This window comes from Tyto alba, unplaced genomic scaffold (assembly GCF_018691265.1).
Source record: "Tyto alba isolate M040663 unplaced genomic scaffold, T.alba_DEE_v4.0 Super-Scaffold_6, whole genome shotgun sequence".
NCBI classification, from domain to species: Eukaryota; Metazoa; Chordata; class Aves; order Strigiformes; family Tytonidae; genus Tyto; species Tyto alba.
Window position 1 is genome coordinate 22,620,925 of NW_024881327.1, and position 21,039 is coordinate 22,641,963.

At 40.1% G+C, this 21,039-nt stretch overlaps 2 protein-coding genes across 14 annotated transcripts in view; one reads left to right on the forward strand and one right to left on the reverse strand.

Annotated features, from left to right (window-relative positions):
- The first annotated feature begins 4,089 nt into the window (after window positions 1-4,089).
- On the forward strand, window positions 4,090-7,946 carry LOC104363726 (general transcription factor IIE subunit 1). The gene is made up of 4 exons (XM_009970223.2): window positions 4,090-4,537; window positions 5,862-6,063; window positions 6,600-6,826; window positions 7,230-7,946. Exons 1-4 carry the CDS (start codon window positions 4,090-4,092, stop codon window positions 7,613-7,615), a joined length of 1,263 nt encoding a protein of 420 aa, XP_009968525.2. The 3' UTR covers window positions 7,616-7,946.
- A 2,113-nt stretch (window positions 7,947-10,059) lies between these two features.
- Window positions 10,060-21,039, reverse strand: part of PCM1 (pericentriolar material 1) — a 45,939-nt gene continuing 34,959 nt past the window's right edge. For 10 of the 13 annotated variants that reach the window (XM_042807766.1, XM_042807774.1, XM_042807771.1 and 7 more), the window contains 9 exons: window positions 20,829-21,026; window positions 18,411-18,470; window positions 16,475-16,613; window positions 15,593-15,741; window positions 13,532-13,601; window positions 12,184-12,434; window positions 11,871-11,963; window positions 11,628-11,751; window positions 10,060-10,395 (listed from right to left, as the gene is read on the reverse strand). In XM_042807766.1, the coding sequence (XP_042663700.1) occupies window positions 10,370-10,395; window positions 11,628-11,751; window positions 11,871-11,963; window positions 12,184-12,434; window positions 13,532-13,601; window positions 15,593-15,741; window positions 16,475-16,613; window positions 18,411-18,470; window positions 20,829-21,026 (1,110 nt within the window). In that variant the 3' untranslated portion in view covers window positions 10,060-10,369. The remainder of the gene's footprint in view (window positions 10,396-11,627; window positions 11,752-11,870; window positions 11,964-12,183; window positions 12,435-13,531; window positions 13,602-15,592; window positions 15,742-16,474; window positions 16,614-18,410; window positions 18,471-20,828; window positions 21,027-21,039) is intronic. The other 3 variants (XM_042807769.1, XM_042807768.1, XM_042807776.1) reach the window with 1 other exon arrangement.

The window sequence follows — 21,039 nt, forward strand, 5'->3', positions numbered from 1 at the left end:
GCCTCTCAGGCACCTAAGTTATGAATAATCTTTAAAATAATCAGGGTAGTAAGAAGGTAATTCCTACCCTCATAAAAATAAAAACTTTAAAAGCAGCTAAAGGTAGAAGCTAGACTGTGACTTGTAAGGTGTCTTGTCTGTATGTGCTATCAGCTGGAAAAAAGAAAAAAAAATATCTAGATGAGTAGTAAAATACCTGTCTCCTTAATGCAGACTGTAACTCAGCTGCAGAGCAGAGTCCTGCTTAAAGTCCTTCTCTCTCCAGGGAACTGCTCCTCTTTCTTTCCTTGGTAAGGGTGGTCTCAGGCTCCTCTTAAAGGAGAACTGCTGCCTGGGAACTGAAAACTACGCAACAGCTTTTAAAAATTAGTAATTTTCCTGAATCGCAAGACTTTATATTTGGTGATTATAAGATGGAGGAGTTTTTCAAAATGGACTTCAAATACACCAAAGTGCTCTAGAGAAAGCTTTCCCCCATGTTGATTTTATGTAGTTTTTACTGTAAAATTCATACAGTTCTGATTCTTTTGTAGCTTAAAGGAACACTTTTTGAGGGATTTTGTATTTTCCATGAACATTCTTAATTCAGATCAAATTCAGGCATTTTTGTAAAAGAAAGCCATTTCCTTTTACATTGAACCGAAGGCTTGTATATCTAAATTTCCACTGCAAATGGACAGTGGGTTCCTTTTTTTATCGAAAAAAGGTTTTCACTCATCTCCCAGAATATTTTAATGATATTTACACCGTGTGTTTATGTGTGTGTGTGAGGGGGGTTTCTGTTGTGTGGGTGTGGTGGTTTTTTTGTGGGTGGATTATTTTCTTTCCCTGATTAGTGTACGTGGTGGTAGGACTGTGGATCTGAAGAGCTTTTAACATCAAGGTGCTAGGAAGCATTTCAGTGCAGTCCAGCCTTCCTAGCACTTTGGAGTACTGCTTGCTTTAGAGATGCAAGTACACAGTGCGAGTCAGGGATGAGGAGTCATCCAGAGAATTGATAGGTCAGCAAACCTCAGTCTTACAGATCAGGTCCTACTTCTTTCTTAATGATGTTATCTACTTATCACACTCCCTTTGAAATTATTTCATTCTGTATTTGATTTAGGGAGAGAAAAAAATCATCATGAGACCTGCTCCTAATACAGGTCCTTTATGTGTCAGGGTTCTGCCCCCATTAACCAAGGACTAGATGCAGAAGTGGGTTTGGTTTTTTGTTGTTGTGTTTTTTGTTTTGTTTCCTAGTGCCACGATCCAACTGGCGTTCATAGAACTAATCCACACAGAGGGCTCCTCGGCCCTTTCTGAGGCGCTAGCCCAGACTAACACCGTACCTGATGCAGATGCTGGGGCTGCACTGAGCGCTCCTCAGTGGGGCTGGACCAGGTTACAGAAATACGTGGTGGCTGCTTTCCTTTGGGCCTGTACAGGAGGCTGCAGTGCCTCTGTTCCGTGGGCTGTTTGCCCACACTGTGGGACGAGGCTCAGTGCTCTCCAGAGCCTGAGGAGACTCAAGGCCGTGCTCCTGATGTCTGGAGCTGGCTGAGGACACTGTCCATCTTTCCTTCCTGCTGAGCATAAGCCACTGCACAGAAACAAATCCCAAATTTGTGAGGCCGGAAAGAGGAAGAAAGAGAAGACTTTGGCATAAGTTAGCTATTATTCTGTGGAACAAGTCTGATGTTTGTGCTCCAGAAATCTTGTGATTTATGTTCAAGTGCCCCTGGGGTTAAAACACTGGAGAGTAGATGTGGGAATCTAGCCCACAGTCCTGAGTCAAGAGCAATAAATCTAAGCTGTCCCGCACACTGGTAACTTCTCTGCTGTCTGAAGCTTCTTGGCTCTTCTCAATATATAGATCATCTCCTCTGCGTACCCTTATCCTGACTTCAAAGGAAAGCCTACTCAGCTCTAAGAGCAAAGAGCCCTTGCTGTGGATGGGGAAAGGAAAATTGCTTGCTGAGCACAGCTGGGGCATGAACATGGTCAAGCGGCTCGAGGACAGCCCCCCTGCTCACTAACTGGTTAGCCAGTAGGTCTGCATATGGTTTTAGCTGGCAGAAAATGTGCTGGCAACATGAGGTAGCTCAGCCATCAAGGAAAGAGGTGGAGATGGGGATTGCAGTCAAAAAGATTTTATTAAACTTCCATTTTCTTTTCAGCAGATGGAGATCCTGACTCTTCACTAGAGTATGTCCCTGTCCCACCACAGACACATCCACACGCATATACACAGACAGTGTGCCATACATTCCCTTGCTAGGGCTTGACTGACAGCAAGAACAGGATTTATCTTCTGGGAGACTTGGTTGAACACAAGTTCGAGGTCCTGTGCTTTTCTGCCTGCAGAAGGGAATATTGTTTGCCTAGTCATGCGGTGAGCTATGCCACCCTGCTAACGCGTGACAGTTGGGTGCCCTGCAGCTAAGCCTCTTTTGAAGATGAGGGCAGAGGAGAAGCGAAAGAATAAAACAGTAATAACAACAAAAAGAATTTGCTTCTTCCTCAAGGCTTTTGTGAAAAAGCATAGAAATGCTCTTCTTACAGTCTAAGCAGTCAAGGAACTGACTGACATTCCCAAAGCTTCTCCCTTACTATGGTTAAATTTAACTCTCTTGGAACAGAACAGAAGAATTTGGGTTAGATGGCACCTCTGGAAGCCATCTGGTCCAGCCCTTGCTGATGACACCAGTAATCTCAAAGCAAGGTCAGGCTGCTCAGGCTCTTGTCCAGTTCAAGTACAGAGACATGACCTCCTCCCTGGGCAGCCTCCCCCAGTGTTCCCCCGTGTGAAATTTAGGTCAGTGCGGTGTTACTGCCTTCAGGGTTTCCAGCCTCAGACCGGCAGGTTTACCTTTGGTTTCCGTTATCCAAAAGGTGGTGCTTCCCCTGTGAGATGCAAATTTAATTATGGCTCAACTACTAGGCTGCTGCAGATAGGTTTTGTTCCTTTAGCTAGGATTTCTGATGAAGGTCACCAATTGTCTGGGCTTGAGCAAGATGCCCCTCAGCAGTGGGTGCCAGTGCTGGCAGTGCCATAACATGCCATCCCACTACTCACCCACCTCCTGATCCAGTGGCTGCGCCAGCGCTATTTGGCTGCACGCTGCATGGTTGTCTTCAAAACAATCTGGCTAGAGGCTGCAGTATCAAATACTAATATAGGATTTTAACATGCCTCAAAGAAGGGAATTGGAATGTGGCTTTACTGAAACGTACCTCAGGTTTTTTTCTTCTCCCCCCACTCTTTACAAATAAGAAACAGTTAGGACAGTTGGACTGATTAAAATTATTTAAATTCTAGATAATGCGTTAGGAATTGGTTATTGCCAGAAGCCCTGTTTCTACAGGGGAGGAGAGCACTAAGGAGGAAGATGTTCTGCTACAAATGTTCCCTGGTGATTTATCGTGGTGGAACAAGCAGGCACAGCCCTAAGCACCCTGTGCTGGGTGAAGGCAGTGCCAGACAAGATGGAGTATCCTGTGCCCCAGTTTTGCTAGGCCTTTGGCCACAGCGGCCAGCAGTAAAATCTTGAAAAGCAAGCTAAAAGGTGCTCAAACACCTCTTGTGGCTTTGCCACACAAGGAGATAGTTTCCTCTGTTTCACGTACTGTTATGAACTAAGCTGAAGGTTTCTTGCCCAGTTTGTGTCCTGAGCTTTACTTTTGAAGGCAGGCAGTGCTGACTTCAGATCTTACCTGGCTGGCGGTGAATAAAAACAGGTACTTCAGGCAGACCTAGACATGCAAGTTAGCTGTGCTGTCTTCTGCAAAGAGGGTTGTTATGAACTTTATGTAACCCATTTTCCTAGACACCTTCTGTGCGTTTTTACACAAGAGGACCTGATTATTTCAGGTGTAATCATTGTACTTTAAGATTAGGTAATCTTTGATATCTATTGATACCTTCCCATTGCCAGGTGCAGGTTAAGCATTTTACATTAATCTATTCAGTGAGACTCGTGCAGCAGCGCAGCCCGGCAAATTACCTGCTTTATGCCTGCCCGTGAGCACTAAGAAAGGTTCACCACAGCTCACCTCCCTTCTGTTTGCTGGACAGCACTTCTCTTTCTGACAGTGGTTCAGCTCCTGATGGAAGAGAAAAAGGTCATCCGAGAGATCCCAGCGGTCCTAAAGCGTCTGGCCAAATTTATAGTGCGCGGTTTCTATGAAGCCGAGTACTCCCTGGCCCTCGATATACTGATCCGCTACCCCTGCGTGAAAGAGGATGACTTGTTACAGTTGCTCAAGTATGAGCGTAAGCAGCTGCGTACCATCCTCAACACACTCAAGGCAGACAAGCTTGTGAAGCTGCGTATGCGAGTTGAAACAGGACCTAACGGGAAGAGCACGAGGCACAATTACTATTACATCAACTACAAGGTGCTGGTGGATGTGGTAAAATACAAACTGGATCACGTACGCCGGAAAATAGAAGCGGATGAGCGGGATTCAACTACCAGGTCCTCTTTTAAATGTCCGTCTTGTTCCAGCACTTACACGGACCTGGAAGTCAAACAGCTCTTTGATGTATTTACAGGTATGTTACTGTTATTGTTTGTTTGCTCTTCTCGTACAGAATGACTGTGGTAGCACAAAAGTGGCTCCAGCATGAACTTTGCAACAAAAGCATGTTTGTTAGGATATACTTCTTGTTTGCTGGTGGACAAAGGCCTGCAATAGGAGAAGCTGGGAGGTGAAGGTAGGAGAGAAAGCTGTACCTGTAGGCCGGGCCAAGCGAGAGGAAGAGGATTGAGTGTATGAGCTGGGGTTGGGAATCGGATGTCAGCCACAGCTTTGCTATGAACAAGATGCTTCACCTGTTTTAAGATTACACATCCAAGTCTTGTGGGTCCCACTTCCTCATACGAACGTGAGAATGCAGTACTCACTCCGTTCTGAAGGTGTTAGTTAATCCATTTGTGTGTTCGATTCTTCTGGTGGGAGAGCTGGACGAGATGGATAGCGCGGTTTGCAGCCCCCCGCTGTCCCGGGCGCGCTGCAGCCCAGCAGCCGAGGGGGGGGGGTCCGTCAGCCCTGGGCGGGAAACGGGCAAGGTCGCTCCTCGCAGGGCAACACGACACATCCAGGCACAAGTGGCATCAGAGCTTGTGCGTGTCTTTTCTCTAAGGTCAAAATAACTAAATAGAGAGTGCTCTTTCAAAATGAGTTAGTGACATCATATTGTAGTAAGTTAATCCAAGTGCAGCAACTGTGTTAGCATCTGGGTCACAGGACCTGGGAAGGAGGCCAAAGCCAGGAAGAATGAACTTTGTATGACTGGCTTGAAATGTCAAAGGTGAAATTAGTGTTCTGTCAGCAAAATCATCCCTTGTTCTAAATGCAGGGAGTTTTGTCAAGTTACTGAAATGCAAACATTAAGGCTGGTGAAAGATTTTAATAAAATATGCTTTAATTGTTTTTTTTTTTTGGCTTATGACATAAATACAGGTTTTTAGCATATGTGTTGACTCTAAATGAGTCTTTTTGAACTTCAGAACTCTGAACAAGTAAAATAAGATGCTATTTATGCTTGCAAATGTCTTTTTTCTTATGAACTAAGACATGAGATCAGAGAAGAAAAAAAAAAAACCTTACTATCTGATGATACTTCATGTTTAGTCAACTTTTTCCCCCAATATAGACATTTCTGTCTTGCATAACAAGTATGTGAATATCAGTCCTCCTCAAAGAAAAAAAAAAAAAAAATGGCTTGCCTTTATAACTTGAGTTCCCCTAGTTAATGTGAACAGATAAAGTCAGAATATTTTAGTAATTGTCCAGGCTGTGGATTTCTTGGCAAGGTACTGCTGCTCAGTTGTGTCCTGTGACCATGAGAATTTCCAATTTGGATAACGTTGCAGAGACTTTCCGCTGTACTTACTGCAACACTGAAGTAGAGGAAGATGCCTCCACGCTTCCCAAGCGCGATGCTCGAACCTTGCTAGCAAAATTCAATGAGCAGATTGAACCTATCTTTGTGCTGCTGCGTGAGACTGAAGATATTGTTCTGCCGTATGACTTGCTGGAGCCTGAGCCAACAGAAATACCAGAATTATCAGAAAGGTATAAACATAATCCTAGAACTTCTGAGCCATACAAATCCTCCAACAACTTTCTAGTTGCAAAATCTTTCAAATTGCAGCTTACTTCCTACTCCATTCTGCTTTGTTCAGTACTGTCAGCTGCTTAATGAAGATGCCTGTATCATCTAAGGCATTCTAAGTTAGTTACTCACTTATAATTTTTTGCTACCTTTAAATAATTGATTTTTGACTTCTCCTTCAGCTAATGTTCATAGCCCTTTCTGTGAAAAAGTAACATTTCCCTGTCAGTGTGCTTCATCCAGAGATGTGCTACTGAAGAGACCATGCAAAAATCAGTGGCTCAGAACTATTTGCCTCTGGGATGAAATAACGGGGAATACAATTTGTTTTAATATAGAACACTTGTTAAAGCTAGTCTGCTGACAAAACATGCTTTTTCTGATTGGGTTTTTGGTGGTTGTTTTTTGGGGGGTTGTTTGTTTGTTTGTTTCGAATGGGAACTTGGGGGTTCTTGCCTGAATTTAGCCTGTCTAAAATGGGTGACATTTCATTCAGCTTTGATCAGAAGGTGGGTTCAAGTGTGCTGGAATCCCGCAGCCAACCTGAAAAGTGGGCCAACAGAAGTTCTTCTTTTGGCAATCTGTACACCCAACACCTAGTTATCGATGTCCAAGACTCTGAGCCCAAGAAGAAAACAAGAGAAAAGCCAACTAAAGAGCAGCCTACCTGGCTGTCACAGAGCACCGTGGAAGGAGCAACAACAGCCACCAACAACAGTGTTGGTAAGTTTTGAGTGTTAGCAAATACTTAAATTCAGCTGCCTTACTGCATTTAAATGTGGGTTACCTATTGCAGGTGTTGTGAGCTTGATTTAGAATATAGAGGAATGCTTTAGTTCTGCACTAGTGCCTATCAGATCTTTGTTTCTAAAAATCCACCTTTAGATTTAGGTAGTGTTCCTAAAGCCAGAGGTCAGGTACCAGGTCCTGAAAATTCTGGCTCTAGTTACGGCGCAGTAACATTAGTGGTAACCTTTAAAGTGGAAAGCACTTGGAAATGCCTGTCCTTTCAAAAGAATTCTGAAGTGCACGTAGAAAAGATCCAGAGTAGAAAAAATCATTTATGTAGGATGCCTAGGGTAACTGTAAACTACTGCTATCTCTAACACTTAGTATTGTGTATTAGGAGTAAATGCTTCTGAAGAAAGTGTTAAAGAAACTGTCACTGATAATGACATCATCAAGACTCTTCTGATCCATGAATCCAAGTCGTCGTTTAGCACAGACCAGGCTCCTGCTGTCAAAAGCAAACTACCTGAATCAGGCAGCGATACCAGTGAGTCTGAAGAAGATGCCAAGGGCTCGAGAAAAACAGGAATGCAAGGAGCAGGCAGCAACTTTGAACAAGAGGAGGAACAGGAAATGCAAGGTCCTATTTTAATGGTAGCTGGTCAGCCTCGTTCATATAGTGAAGTTAGTGAAAATCCAGAGCTTGTGTCTCTCATGACAAAGGAAGAGAGAGAAGCTTATATAAAAGTGGGGCAAGAAATATTCCAGTCTGTCTTTGAATAAACACTACTGTATGAATATGCAAAGTTGTATAGAATGGGTGGTTTCTTTTGAAATAAGACAAGTTAGTCTAATAGTTTATGTTCTTTGAAGCTTACCACTGAAGGGTTTTGTTTGAGCTCCATGCTATTATGCAAACATTAATCCTGTAGTAGGTAACAACAATTCAAAATATTAGCGTTGCAGCAAAAGCAACCCGAAGTTAGTATGGGTTTTCTGTTGTCTTAATGCTTAGACTTGGTGAAGGCTGTAATTAGTTTTGGAGCACGAATCATTTCAGGATACATTGGGATCCGATTAAAATAAAGTTTCAAAAGCAATGTTGCAACTTATTGTAAGAAATCAATTATTCTGCCTTCCTCCCAGCTATAGCAGTTGTTTCCAGGAGTGAAAATGAGTCAAAATCCAACATGACTTGGTTTCACTCCATAGCAGTGCACTTTATTCTTTTGTTAGGTCACTCACTATACAACAGTAAGACAGGGGTTAGAGGCAGGTTGCTCTCTAAGGGAAGAGCTGTTACTAAATCATGTTAACTATAGCAGAGAACCAGCTCTGGCCTCTTAACTTTCATCTTAAAAGTAATTATCTGAATTCCTTGTACTCATTGCTCCACAGAACTGTCTCTACAGTAAACTGTGCAATGGCTACTGGACAGTAAAATATTCATTTTACTCCAGATGGGTGAGCAAGTGATGTATCAAGCAGAAGAGTCTGCTTCTCATATGATTCACATACTCTCTTGAGATCTTTTTAAGCAAGCTCTCCTCTATTCCCACTGGAAAAAAACACTTTCTACTTGAATAGGAGTAGAAGGACGGGCATCAGAATAGAAGAGAGCATGACTAACGTCTTCAGCAATTCTACTACGTGAGCAATGGATGGTGAAAGTAGACTAGAAACACAGGAGGTTCCCTCTGACTGCTAGGAAATACCTTAAGGGTGACTGAGCTCTCGCACAGGTTGCCCGGAGAGGTTGTGCAGCCTCCCGCCTTGGAGACATTCAAAAGCCACCTGGGCATAGTCCTTGGCAGTGCGGTATCTGAGTGGCCCTGCCTGAGCAGGGGGGTTGGATGAGATGACCTCCAGCGGTCCCTGTCGACCTCAACCATTCTGTGAAGAAACAGTAGGAAGCATGGCCAAAGAAATACCATTCCAGGCCAGGAACTGGGAAATGGTGAGGGCTCGTGTTATTTCTTGAGCTTAAGAGTTTAATGATTTGCCATATAAACTAGATTTGTCTCAACTCTACACAAATTTTTTTGTTCTACTTTATGAAAAGGCCCTCTTTTAGATCTTCTGAATGACTCTCTAATTATTTCATGTTCACAGGTTTGCCTTTGTCTCAATCTATTTCATCTGTTCTCCAACCTGTAAAGTTTTTTCTGCATACACTATCACGGTGAGTTTAAAGTCTGCACCTTAACTAAACTGTCACACCTTCTGATGTACTTTTGTCTTTAGAGAGGCATGTGATTGTAATCTGCCAGTTCAAAATTCACTCATAAAACCCAGAGACAAACTAAAAAAAAGAAATTACAGAAGAATCACGCTAATTTTATTCAAACTTTAGGCATGTTTAGGTTCCCTGGCAGTAGACTGTCTCCCACGGCCTATAGCTGTATTGTTACACTAACTTCAAAAGGAAGACAGAAGGAAGTAAAGATGACCAATGCTTTTTAACTACTTTGAGAAAAGCCTCGTAAGGTAAACAGGATCTCTATAATGCAGCAGATATGCTGAATAAGCTATTTCTAGCTCAATTTTATGACTTACTGATGTTAGCAACTCTGATCCGAAAAAGTGAAGAAAATTTTTGTTCTGGTTCAAGTTTTCCTCTAGCTTTTCTACAACCCTAATTCTGCCTTCGCCATGAGAGTTCAGTAGGTACTGACCTGAACTGTTTTTTTTAAAACATTAACTGTAATTTCCTAAATTTCTTCCAGTCTATGTGAAAACTTCACAAAGTCAAATACTTTAGGAACAGATCCTACAGGCTTTCAGTTGCAAGTTTAAGCATTCTGTGTGAAAGGATACTAATGTTTTTGGACAGGTTTATCCCTTTGCACACTGTAAGTGCAAAACAAAAAATTCAGAAAAAGACGGAAGGCTTTTCTGCAGTTAACTACATACCCAGGATATTTACTTCACCTCAGATAAATGTGCTGATGGAAATTAACCCCACAGACCATGAACACAAACTTTTTTTTTTTTTAACAGACCAGCTACACTCAAAGCTATAAAAACAACATGTAGGTGTCTACACCTCACATTTGTAGAAGATGGGGAAACGTAGTGGGACAAGAGTTTCTTGTCCTAGGAAAATAGTTATGTTTCTCCAAAGAGGAATAACAAACTGCTAACAAGCATGCCAACACTTAGTCAGTTAACTTTCAACAAACTGCATACCATTTCATAAACCAGAGAAAAATTTTTCAAAAGACATATTTACAGACAAGTCCAAACTTTATTTGAAACTACCATTTTGAACAATTTTAAAATTACTAAACAAGTCACAATAAAAAATAAAAAAAGATTAAGACAGAAAAAGAACAGTGCAGCAAAACTGAATAGAAGAAGATTCAGTTACAGCTGTTCAGACTGCCACAGGCAGAAGTTAGCATACCTATCCTAAGAGGCAGCGTGTCAAAAATTTTACATTTTTATACACTTCCAGAATTCTGGGAAATTAGTGCTGATCTTCCAGATGCATTTGTATACGTGGGGTTTATAAATGCAGGTATCTTCAGGTTATTCTCATGCACTTTGAGCTCCAAAAGTTTCTGTAAAATAAGAATATACTCATTATTGTCTAGCAGCTACAAGGCAAACACAGCTCTTGACCACCTTTCAACTCCTTCTAAGTATCCATTAAAGCACCTTGATGAAATATTTCATCCTCAGCCTTTTTTTCCACAAAGATTTTAAGCCATGGCTTACTTGAACAGCCACAGCCATCTCCTGAACACAGGGTAAGAAGGAATTAGTTGCTAGCTACTGATTTTGTGTGGCATGGCATTCTTAGCCAGGCTGTTCCCACACCAGCCATACACATCAGTATTCGCCCAACTGACACAACAGACTGCTGCTAGCACAGCTACGACAAGCAGAATGGTGAGGGACAGTGAATGAAATGAAAGGTGCACCTTCCTTCACACTGTGTTCTTGAAAATCCTACACTGTCAGCGCAACTGCATTAAAAAAAAAAAAAAGTGGCATTTTCATCAGCTTGTACTGTTTGAGGAATTAGAAGTAGCTACACTAGCAGAAAAATAGCACTATCAGAATACCCAGTTCATGCATTTATATATACCATTACTGTACCTCCACTGGAGAACTACAAGCCTAAAAAAAGAACAGAAGCCTCTAATACCATAACTTGTGTCACAACATCAAAATTCTATTAAAAAAATAGAAAAGTTTTCTTTGACCTGCATTACCATTCACTTTTTGTAGCTGCATAAATACTGTTTCATGAAAGTGACAAGTTATTACTGTCATACACACAGAAAGATTTTTCTACCTCATGATATACTTCATATGAAAAATAATTTTATTTCCCCTGAAGAGATAATTTACTATTCTGAAAAGTCTCTTGAACTTTTATATTACAAAAACACTGAGCTGTCTGTCAGCAAAATATATTGAGCATTACTAAAACGAGTAGCAGCAGTCAGAATTTACAATATTATTAAAACCAAGCTTGTGCAACAAGAAACAAAAATACTGTTCCATTTGAATAAGTTTCAAAACCATTACATTATAACATGCATTTTACATATGTTCATTTTTATGACTATGAACCACAGAATCCAACAGAAGTATATAGGAGGGACACAGAAGGCAAAATCCCTTCACATCAATACATCATATTCAAATGTATGACAACAAAACAGGGATATTCTTTCAGCACCACAATAACTGCTTACTTCAATCAGTGATAAGATATTTAAATTCTAGGCCAATTCAGAGTGTTTTCCCAATAGGTGTAGAGCATTTACAAAGTGATCTTTACCAGGTTCTTTCAAAGTTTGGGCATCTCCTACTAATTCTTGATCTTGAGCTCCACCTCCATCCAGTAATTCATCAGACAAACTGTTGGTTTGGGCCTCCGTTGCCATTTTCTTCATTAAATCTGCCTTTGTAACAGATAAAGTGAAACTCAAAATTCTGGGTAATTCTTACTGCTGTCTAGATAATCAAAACATTTAGAGTGTGTACTTCTAAACTGCAACCCCACAAAACTATAGCAAAATACCTCTGAATATACTGCAAGTTTAAGGGGCAAGTCTTCAACTTTCACAAAGTCATCTTCATCAGATTTTTGACTTACATTTCCAGAACCAGCTTCCTGTTAATAAAAATAGTGACATTTAAAAGAATGGTACTACTTTGTTTTATTTTCATTCTAAAGCTAGATTTTTGACTATTATAATAAAGTATATAAAAAAACAATGGCTGTATCAAATTTGCAGATGAAAATTGAACAAGACTGGAAACTAGAAATAACACTGAAATAGAAAAAAAGCTTCTAATTTCTCTTTGATGTATCTTAACTGAAATATACGCACATATTCATTCACTAACACAGGTGACTCGGTATCAGGGCTGCCAGCCATGGAGCTTTCAGAACTTGCAGCAGATTTGCTTCCTACACATGTTGTATCTAGTGTTTGTGTTTCATTTACTGGTAAAGGTGAGCTCGGTTCTTCTGTTTTCATACCAGGTGTTACAAAGGAATCTGGGGTACTGACTGTTAAAGGTGGTGTATTCTCCATGACATTGAGGTAATGAGGCAAGACTGTAGCCACATCTTGTTCACCTAAAACCACAAAACTACATTTTAACTAGGTAGATAGTAAAAGATTCTGGGCATACAAAGATCACAGATTTTTATTTTTTTTTTTTTTTTAACAAATTATGATCCAAAGCTACAAATGAGCAATGAAAGTGAATTATAGTCTCTCAGATCAGCACAAAACTGACTGAAATAAATACGACTCGCACACATACAAGTAGCAGCAATTAACATAAGACATTATGTCTCATGACTTAAAAATTTCCAACTTAATACAGCTTTTTAAAAGAAAAAAAAAAAAGCACCCAAAACAAACAAAAAAAAAAACCAACCCAAACCAACCAACCACCACCAAAAAATTCAAAACAAACAAACAAAAAACCAAACAAACTACCAGAACTATATGACCTACTGGAAAATATTAATTCTGGGTATAAGGAGATATGATACAGAGCAATAAATTCCTTAACATTTTGCCACATTCTTGTACAACACAGATCTACTCAAATACTGCTTTTAGTCTACAAAAAAAGACCAAGAACAAACCCAGTATTTGCAACAACAAAGGACAGGAAAAGAAAGTGGTTACAACAGTTGAGATTGGAAGTAACATTAGAAGTAACATTCATACCACCCGGTAGTGTTTCTGTCTTTTGACAGAAATTGATTTCTCAGTTCTTAATCAGTTACAACACAGCACTACTCCCAGAAATAAATCTTTAAAATACAAAGTGACTTCCATTGCTAGTAAATGGTAGTAGCAGAAAAAGCAAGTACTAGACAAATCTAAACATCAAGATACTGTAAGAGACAAATTCAGTCTGCTACAGTTGTGCCCAAAGGGCTGCTACTGTCAAGCATCAAAACCACTTCTACCTAGGTAAGATGATAAAGATGATTCCAGGCTTACTTCTTTAAAGGTTTGCTGTCTATGTATCAATACAGACAGATCTAGTCAACTGATATGTTTGCATGAAAAAACCCACAGCCCAGTAAACTCTTGCAAATTTGATCACCTTCCTCTTAAGTACATACATCACAGGCACTGTCCAAGATAATTCTCACAGCATGCAAATTCATATAGAAGTGTTCATCTCTCAGTTACTGCATACAGGGCTTACCTTTAAAAGATTCTTGTTCTGACGACAAAATCTCACTGCTTTTAGTCTTAGTCAATTCTTGGTTTGAAGTCTATTGGGGAGTGTGAAAGCGATTTAGAACAAATTCTACTCATCAGCTTCATAGCTTATTGGCTAATTTACTCTTCCTTGCTAATGATAAACACACTGTACACCTGCTCTGTGTTTTTGTCTTTTCACCAGTTTGAAATAAAGACAGCAAGTTCTATTCTCTATTCATCAGCTAGTCAACAGCACTTCAAATAACTAACACTGATATGTGTGTTTTATCTGAACATTTAATTTTCTTTACATTACAGTAGTACCCAGGTAAACTCTTTGGTTCCACTGAAAAGATCTGTTGTTTTAGCCTTTGAAATAAAATGTTCCAGTTACATCCTTGCCTAATGTTAATAGCTGTTGAGTAAATCAAAGTTCCAAAAGATTCAGAAGTCAATCTTATTTACTGAAATGTAAAGAACTGACAACTGTGCTGGGGTTGCGTGGGCAGGTTTTGGTAGTGGGGGAGCTACAGGGTTCGCTTCTCTAAGAAGCTCTAGAAGCTTCCCCCATGTCCGACAGAGTCAGTGCCAGCTGGCTCCAAGACAGACCCACCACTGGCCAAGGCCGAGCCCATCAGCAGTGGTAGTGCCTCTGAGATAACATATTTAAGAAAAGGGAAAAAACCCAAACTGTAGGAGAGCAATTGCAGCCAGAGAGGAGTCAGAATGTGTGAGGGAAACCAATTCTACTGACACCAAGGCCAGGGAAGGAGGAAGGGGAGGAGGTGCTCCAGGCGCTGGAGCAGAGATTCCCCTGCAGCCTGTGGTGAAGACCACGGTGAGGCAGGCTGTGCCCTGCAGCCCGTGGAGGTCAGTGGTGGAGCAGATCTCCACCTGCAGCCCACGGAGGACCTCACACCAGAGAAGGTGGATGCTCAAAGGAGGCTGTGACCCCGTGGGAAGCCTGTGCTGGAGCAGGATCCTGGCAGGACCTGTGGACCCTTGAAGAGAGGAGCCCACACTGGAGCAGGTTTGCTGGCAGGACTTGTGACCTTGTGGGGGACCCAAACTGAAGCAGTTTGTGAAGAACTGTAGCCTCTGGAAAGGACTCACCTTGGAAAAGTTCATGGAGGACTGTCTCCCATGGGAGGGACCCCATGCTGGAGCAGGTAAAAGAGTGTGAAGAGTCCTCCCTCTGAGGAGGAAGGAGCAGGAGAACTAACGGTGATGAACAGACTAAAACTCCCATTCCCCTGAGCTGCTCAGGGGGAGGAGAGAGACCATTTGGGAGTGAAGTTGAGCCCAGGAAGAAAGGAGGGGTGGGGGGAAGCTGTTTTAAGATTTGTTTTATTTCTCATTATCCCACTCTGACTTGATTGGCAATAAATTAAGTTAATTTTCCAAGTAGAATCTGTTTTCCTCGTGACAGTAATTGGCAAATGATCCCCCTGTCCTTATCTCAATCCACAAGCCTTTCGTTACAGTCTCTCTCCCCAGTCCAGCTGAGGAGAGGGAGTGACAGAGCAGCTTTGGTGGGCACCTGGCATCCAGCCAGGGTCAACTCACCACAGCATCAAATATTTTTAAGGAAACTGACAGTGAAATGACAATAACAGCCAATAACATTTCACCATTGCTCTAGAAAAACACAGTATGATAAAGAGGAAAGACAAATCAAAGATCTGCAAAGGAAAGCCCAGTTAGAACTTGGTGTCGGCAAACACAGAGAAAGAACCAGTTATCCGTTTAAAACATGATGCTTTTCTGAAAATTTATCTTTTCTACTGCAGCTTAACATTTTCTCTGTCTGAAAGCAGACTTAAACATTAGTTTTGCCTGTGTCTATCTGTCCATTTTGGCATCAGCTATACCGATAATAAATTCAGGTGGGGAATGCTACCATTCTGTATGTAGCAGCTATTGCTTTCATGTCATTTTTTGTATCATTCTCCTACTTCCATTAGGATGAAAACGGTGCAAAAAGGAAAACTGATACACAAACATGTACTGAAAAGCTATACGCTGGCTTAGGTTTGTTCTGCATTTACAACTTTGGTGATACCTGTTCATTTTCAGTTGTTGTTTCACTGCTGGCTTGTAGTGATGTCTGCACATCAACAGGTCCTTCCTCAAATTCTATTTCTTCATCTTCGTTCTCATCCTCTCCACTGCCATAGTTAGTCAGAGCCTGGGTTTCTGCTTTTGACAAACCTACAGGCAAAATCAGTGTAAAAACACTTTCATATTGAATTTACATATTGACAGAACTTGACAGAGTAAAACTCAGGCTGCAAAATCCAAATCCCTTTCACGAATTTATTGCAATGATCAGTTATAATTCTTGCTTCAAAACGTTCTTTGAAATTAAGATACAGTGATGACTTCACTTTCAAAGATCCATATACTCCACAGGCTGTATTAGGAACAAATACCACTGTGTTGGTGTGAAATATCTAAGTTATTAAACAAGTTGGTAGGAAGAATGTAAATCTAAGGGAAACCAAGCCATGAGTAGCTGGTGTAGGATGACACACAGAACAAAAAAATTATTAAAACCCATGCAAGCTTAAGTAGAAGCATATTAAAAAAAAATCATTTAAATGAAAAACTGCATGAAATTTCAGCAGCTTTCGCATCATTCAGGTTTAAGGTCAAGAAACTTCAAGTTTAGCTGAGACAGGGTATGTAACTCAAACAATGAATCTGAATCTAACGTGTTTTTACAGATCTACTGATTACAAAGAGAAAGTTCCTCTAATTGGAACATTTAACCCTTGACACAGCACCAGTAAATACAGTACTGGAAAACTTTCAGTGGAAGACATGACTAGAAGATCTGCGCGAGAAGGTGTACACAGCAGTACTTCACACAAATCCTGTTGTAAAATTAGTTGGTCAGAACTAGTGAAAGCATTGAATAATGAGCTATATAAAAATCACTTACTTATTGCCACTGGGCCGCTTTCACTTTCCTCGTCGTCCTCTTGATCAGACGCCTCAGACTTAATACTTTCAGGAACTCCATTGCCATCATACATTTCTGAGTCCTGAACTTGTTTAACAGTTTCAGCCTCATCCTTGTCCTAGGAAAACAAGGAACACTGTGCAATATCACGTTTGTTTATCTAGAGATTAAGTTATGGTTTCTGCATCAAGAAATCACCTCTGTTTCTCAAAAATAAAAAAGTCTACAGACTCAGAATTAATGTTTAAATAGTCCTTAAAGCCTTGAAATGAAAACTGAAAAGCTGCTATGGACACAAGAGCACCAGAACATACTGTAAGAGATCATGCACTGTTCAGACATACCTATCAAGGACATCATAACTGAGTATTTCACTATCTGAAAAGGTTCACACTGATCAGCATGCTAGCTTAAAAATATTTTTTTTAGATTAGATTTGTCGTTATCAAGAGGAAGGAAGACATACCTGTATTATCTTCCAGCAACTTCCTCGCTTCTCTTAAATGATGTCTAATAAAAATGGAGACTATTCCTAATTGCAGCTTCTCATTACTTCAACAATAGCTACTCAGCAGATTCTCTGCTGAGTGATTTGCTAAATACCTTGGGTAAGACAATTCTGCTCAGCATACATGAGTCAAGGAAAGCCCTGAGTTTGGCTCTGAATCTTGAAAGGACACTTCTACACGACAGCAACAACCATAATGAGTGATACAGAGCTTCCCACTTTTACTTCCAAAGGAATGTGACAGAAGCTCTAAGCCCTAGAAGCAAGCACTGACACCATACCCATACATGCCTACACATATGGCTATGCTCATTTAGGAAATCATTCAACATTCTATCTAGTACATTACCTGTATCTTTCCCTTGGTTGAAAAAAGCCAAGCATTTCAGCAGAAAACACAAAATTTCATATACAAGCCCTCTCCCCAAACACAATGATTTTAGTGGTTTTCAAAATAAGCTTAAAGAGAAAAGGGGGAAATTTTGAGTGCTGACGTTTAATATTCAGAGCACAGACTTTGACTCCAAAGACCTCAAATACCATGTGTCCCAAACTCAGAACATCCGCCCTCAAGATGAAAAGCAAACCAACTTATTCCATGCAGTTAAAAAAAAAAAGTTAATTGCTAAAAGTAATTAAGCTGTCCTTGTTTTTTAAGTCTTCAAAGAATGACTATGTTCTCAGTGCTCTGAACTGAGAATACAGGTAACAGCCCCAAACCAAATCCCACAATAAACACCTTCAGAACAGGTAATTTTTTTTTTTTTTTTTTTTTTTTTTTTAATACAGAGAATGAATACTAAGAGGAAAAACAAGATCCTACCCTAAAGGTGCTCAGTGAGTAACACATTTCAGTTGTGTAGCATCCACCATAAACTTTGCTCTTTTTAGACTTTCAAACTGTCAGCCCTAAGGCAAATCTCATTCTAGGTAAAGGTCACCAACAATAAACAGAAAAGCATCTTCAATATGATCTTTGTTGATCTGAATGTACTTCTTGTAAGGTAACAAGATAATGTTTTTTAAGAAATGCATCAAACAGCCTTTACACTGGCAATGGCTCTGCAGTAGAAACAGGAATAAAAGCAAGAGCAACCAAGGATCTGATATCCAAGTCATGGTTACTGAATGCATATAGCAAAGAAGACTTATTGATGAAGGCAGACTTTTTGGTAGTCATTTACCAGTCCATCAACTCAAATTAAAAAGGGAAATGATAATTCACTTTGATAGAGTAAATAATTGAAAATAACAGAAAGGAGATAAAACCCATGATGTTTAATAAATTTATAAACACTAGGAAATGGGCTGCTTATGGTTACTGGATTTATGTGACAAAAAATAGTAAGACTAAGTGATCTGCAAAATTATCTGAGGAATAAAGACAGTTGAGAAGCATAAACATACTTTGTCCTCATCGACATCTTCAACAGATGAACAAACATCCACCTGGAGACCTTTTTTTGCCTAGAAGAAACACAGACTGTCTTAAATTCTAAACTGAAGTAACTTTGAAATACTGAACCAAACTAGAGCTTCATGAAAGCCTGGCTGAAATGCCAATCTTACTAGGAACTGCTACCTCAAAATGGCAGTAAGCCACAGGGACTTCTATTCTATGAGAGATATTTACACAAATGTCCTCAAAATTTTAGAGTTGCAAATCAGTACAGAAAAACCGTGCTTTTTATTTAAAAAATTATGCTTACATGGGCTAATTCTCCAGCATGTGGTTTAATCATATACAACAACTAGAATTAGATACACCAGCTCTGGTCAAGACAGGGCGCTATGGTTTTCAGCGTGGAACCTAAAACCATTTATCTTACTGGACTCAAAAGAGCCACAAAATCAAGCCAGATTATATGTGCCTGCAACAGGATCCCAGAGCTGAAAGCTGTGAGAAGACCATATAGAGATAATTGTGCGGGTCTGTACAAAGTAACCAGGACCTACCAGTTCTGGCTAAATTCTTGCTGTTGAATCTGAACTGCTGCCACCTCAACAACAAAAACACTGATGTTAACCCTAACTCTCTGTATTCCAGGACAGAATAAGAAATGCCAGATCTAAGTTGTCTCCATGTATTCTCACAGCAGTGTATAAACCAATCCTTTATGTAACAAAGGCCCAAAGAGCAACTTCAAATGAGATAGGAACTCATGTCCAAATCCTTTTGGAGCCAAAGTGTTTCTTTGGCCTCTTAACAAGACACTCTGCAGTCTCCCTCCTACTAGCCATATTAGTGGTATACCTAAGTCGCACTATCTTGAAATATAGCTGATGATATGCTTAAATACTACTTATAGGAATTTATGGCATATTCAAAAATTTCAGCAAAACATTTTGTAAGTAAGAATGAGTTAAGGGTTTGCTTTGGTATTTGTGTTTCTAAAAGAAAGCTGAAAAGGACAATGAAGTCATAACTATACTATACAACAAGAAACACGGAGGTAGATACCTGACCAATTTAAGTACATTAACATGATCTGGTTTAGTTTGTTTTGTAAACAGTTCATATAACTAAAAAAAAGCTATGTTCCTAAAAAGTGCAATACTAAAATTAAAAATGTTGATGCAACATCTTCAATAATGTAAATGGTGTGATAACCAACCAAAACTCGCTTTCTTGGAGCAGAGTATGTACTATGGTCTCAAATATTTCCGAGAAGTTTATGTATCATTTTATACTCCAAGTCTAGAAAGTGATGCTTTCTACATATGCCAAAGTGCCAACTGTTTGAGGTCTTCAAAGGACTTATTCAAGTTAGGTAAAGATGGTGCCTAACTAAGCTACTGCAAGGAAAGCTGCAGGCATAACTGGAGAGATGATGAACTGGGACCCCCCCCCAATATGTCAAAATATTTAGCTGGGACAGTTTCGTTTTTTCATAATACCTTGTATATGGCTATGCTTTGGATTTGTGCTGAAAACAGTGTTGATGATACAGAGATATTTTCATTATTGCTGAGCAGTGCTTCCAGAGAGCCAACAGCACCCCACCAGCGAGTGGGCTGGGGGTGCACAGAAAGTTGTGAGGTAGCACGGCTAAGACAGCTGACTTCAACTGATCAAAGGGATATTCCATACCATACGAGATCATGCTCAACAACAAAAGCTGAGGAAGGAAGGAAGAAGGGGGAAACATTCAGAGTTACAGCACTGTCTTCCCAAGTAACCGTTACACATGACGGAGCCCTGCTTTCCTGGAGATGGCTGAACATCTCCCTGACAATGGGAAGTAGTGAGTGAATTCCTTGTCTTGCTTTGCTTGCATACACAGCTTTTGCTTTACCTGCTAAACTGTCTTTATCTCAATCCACAAGTTTCCTCACTTTTACCCTTCTAATTCTCTCCCCCATCTCACCAGGGGGGAGCGAGTGGCTGGCTGCGTGGTGCTTAGCTGCCTATGGGGGTTAAACTACAAAAACTACTCAATGGCCCCAGATGTTAATACTGTTTCAACACTTGATTATTCCTTCCTATGTGTACATACAACCATTAATACACATTTCTTCTGAATTACCAACAACAGTCTACACAACTCGATATATGTAGCAGACACTCATCTATAATAGAGGACATCTCCCCAGCTGAGGAAAACAAGTTCATGCTTCTACACAAGCAATACTGCGATTACACAGCACTAATTTGTAAAAAAAAAAAAAAACCAAAAAAAACCAAAAACCAAAAACCTCCCAAAAACCTAATAAAACAAAAAACCAAAACCATTTATGAACTAAGGTAATCAAGGTAGTTTAGGTAATACAGATACTTAAGAAACTCAGAAAAGCTACATTTTTCAAAAATACAATAGAACATACCTCTTTAGCATAAGACTGTATCACTTCAGTAGTTTCTATTTTTCTTTGACATCTCTGCTTTACAGAAATACTGTTGTTGTCTAAGTCTTGCATGAGTTTAAAAAAGGCTAATTCATTAAATAACACTTCGGAGATCTCCACAAGAAGATCCTCCCCACAGTCTTTTAATTTTCTACCAGCAAATTTAGCCAGTGAATCCTGTGAAGGGAAA

Coding starts and splice junctions, on each gene's coding strand:
- LOC104363726 (XM_009970223.2), top strand. CDS start 4,090: ATGGAAGAGAAAAAGGTCATCCGAGAGATCCCAGCGGTCCTAAAGCGT. Junction 6,064..6,599: donor ATACCAGAATTATCAGAAAG/GTATAAACATAA, acceptor CATTTCATTCAG/CTTTGATCAGAAGGTGGGTT. Junction 6,827..7,229: donor AGCCACCAACAACAGTGTTG/GTAAGTTTTGAG, acceptor ATTGTGTATTAG/GAGTAAATGCTTCTGAAGAA.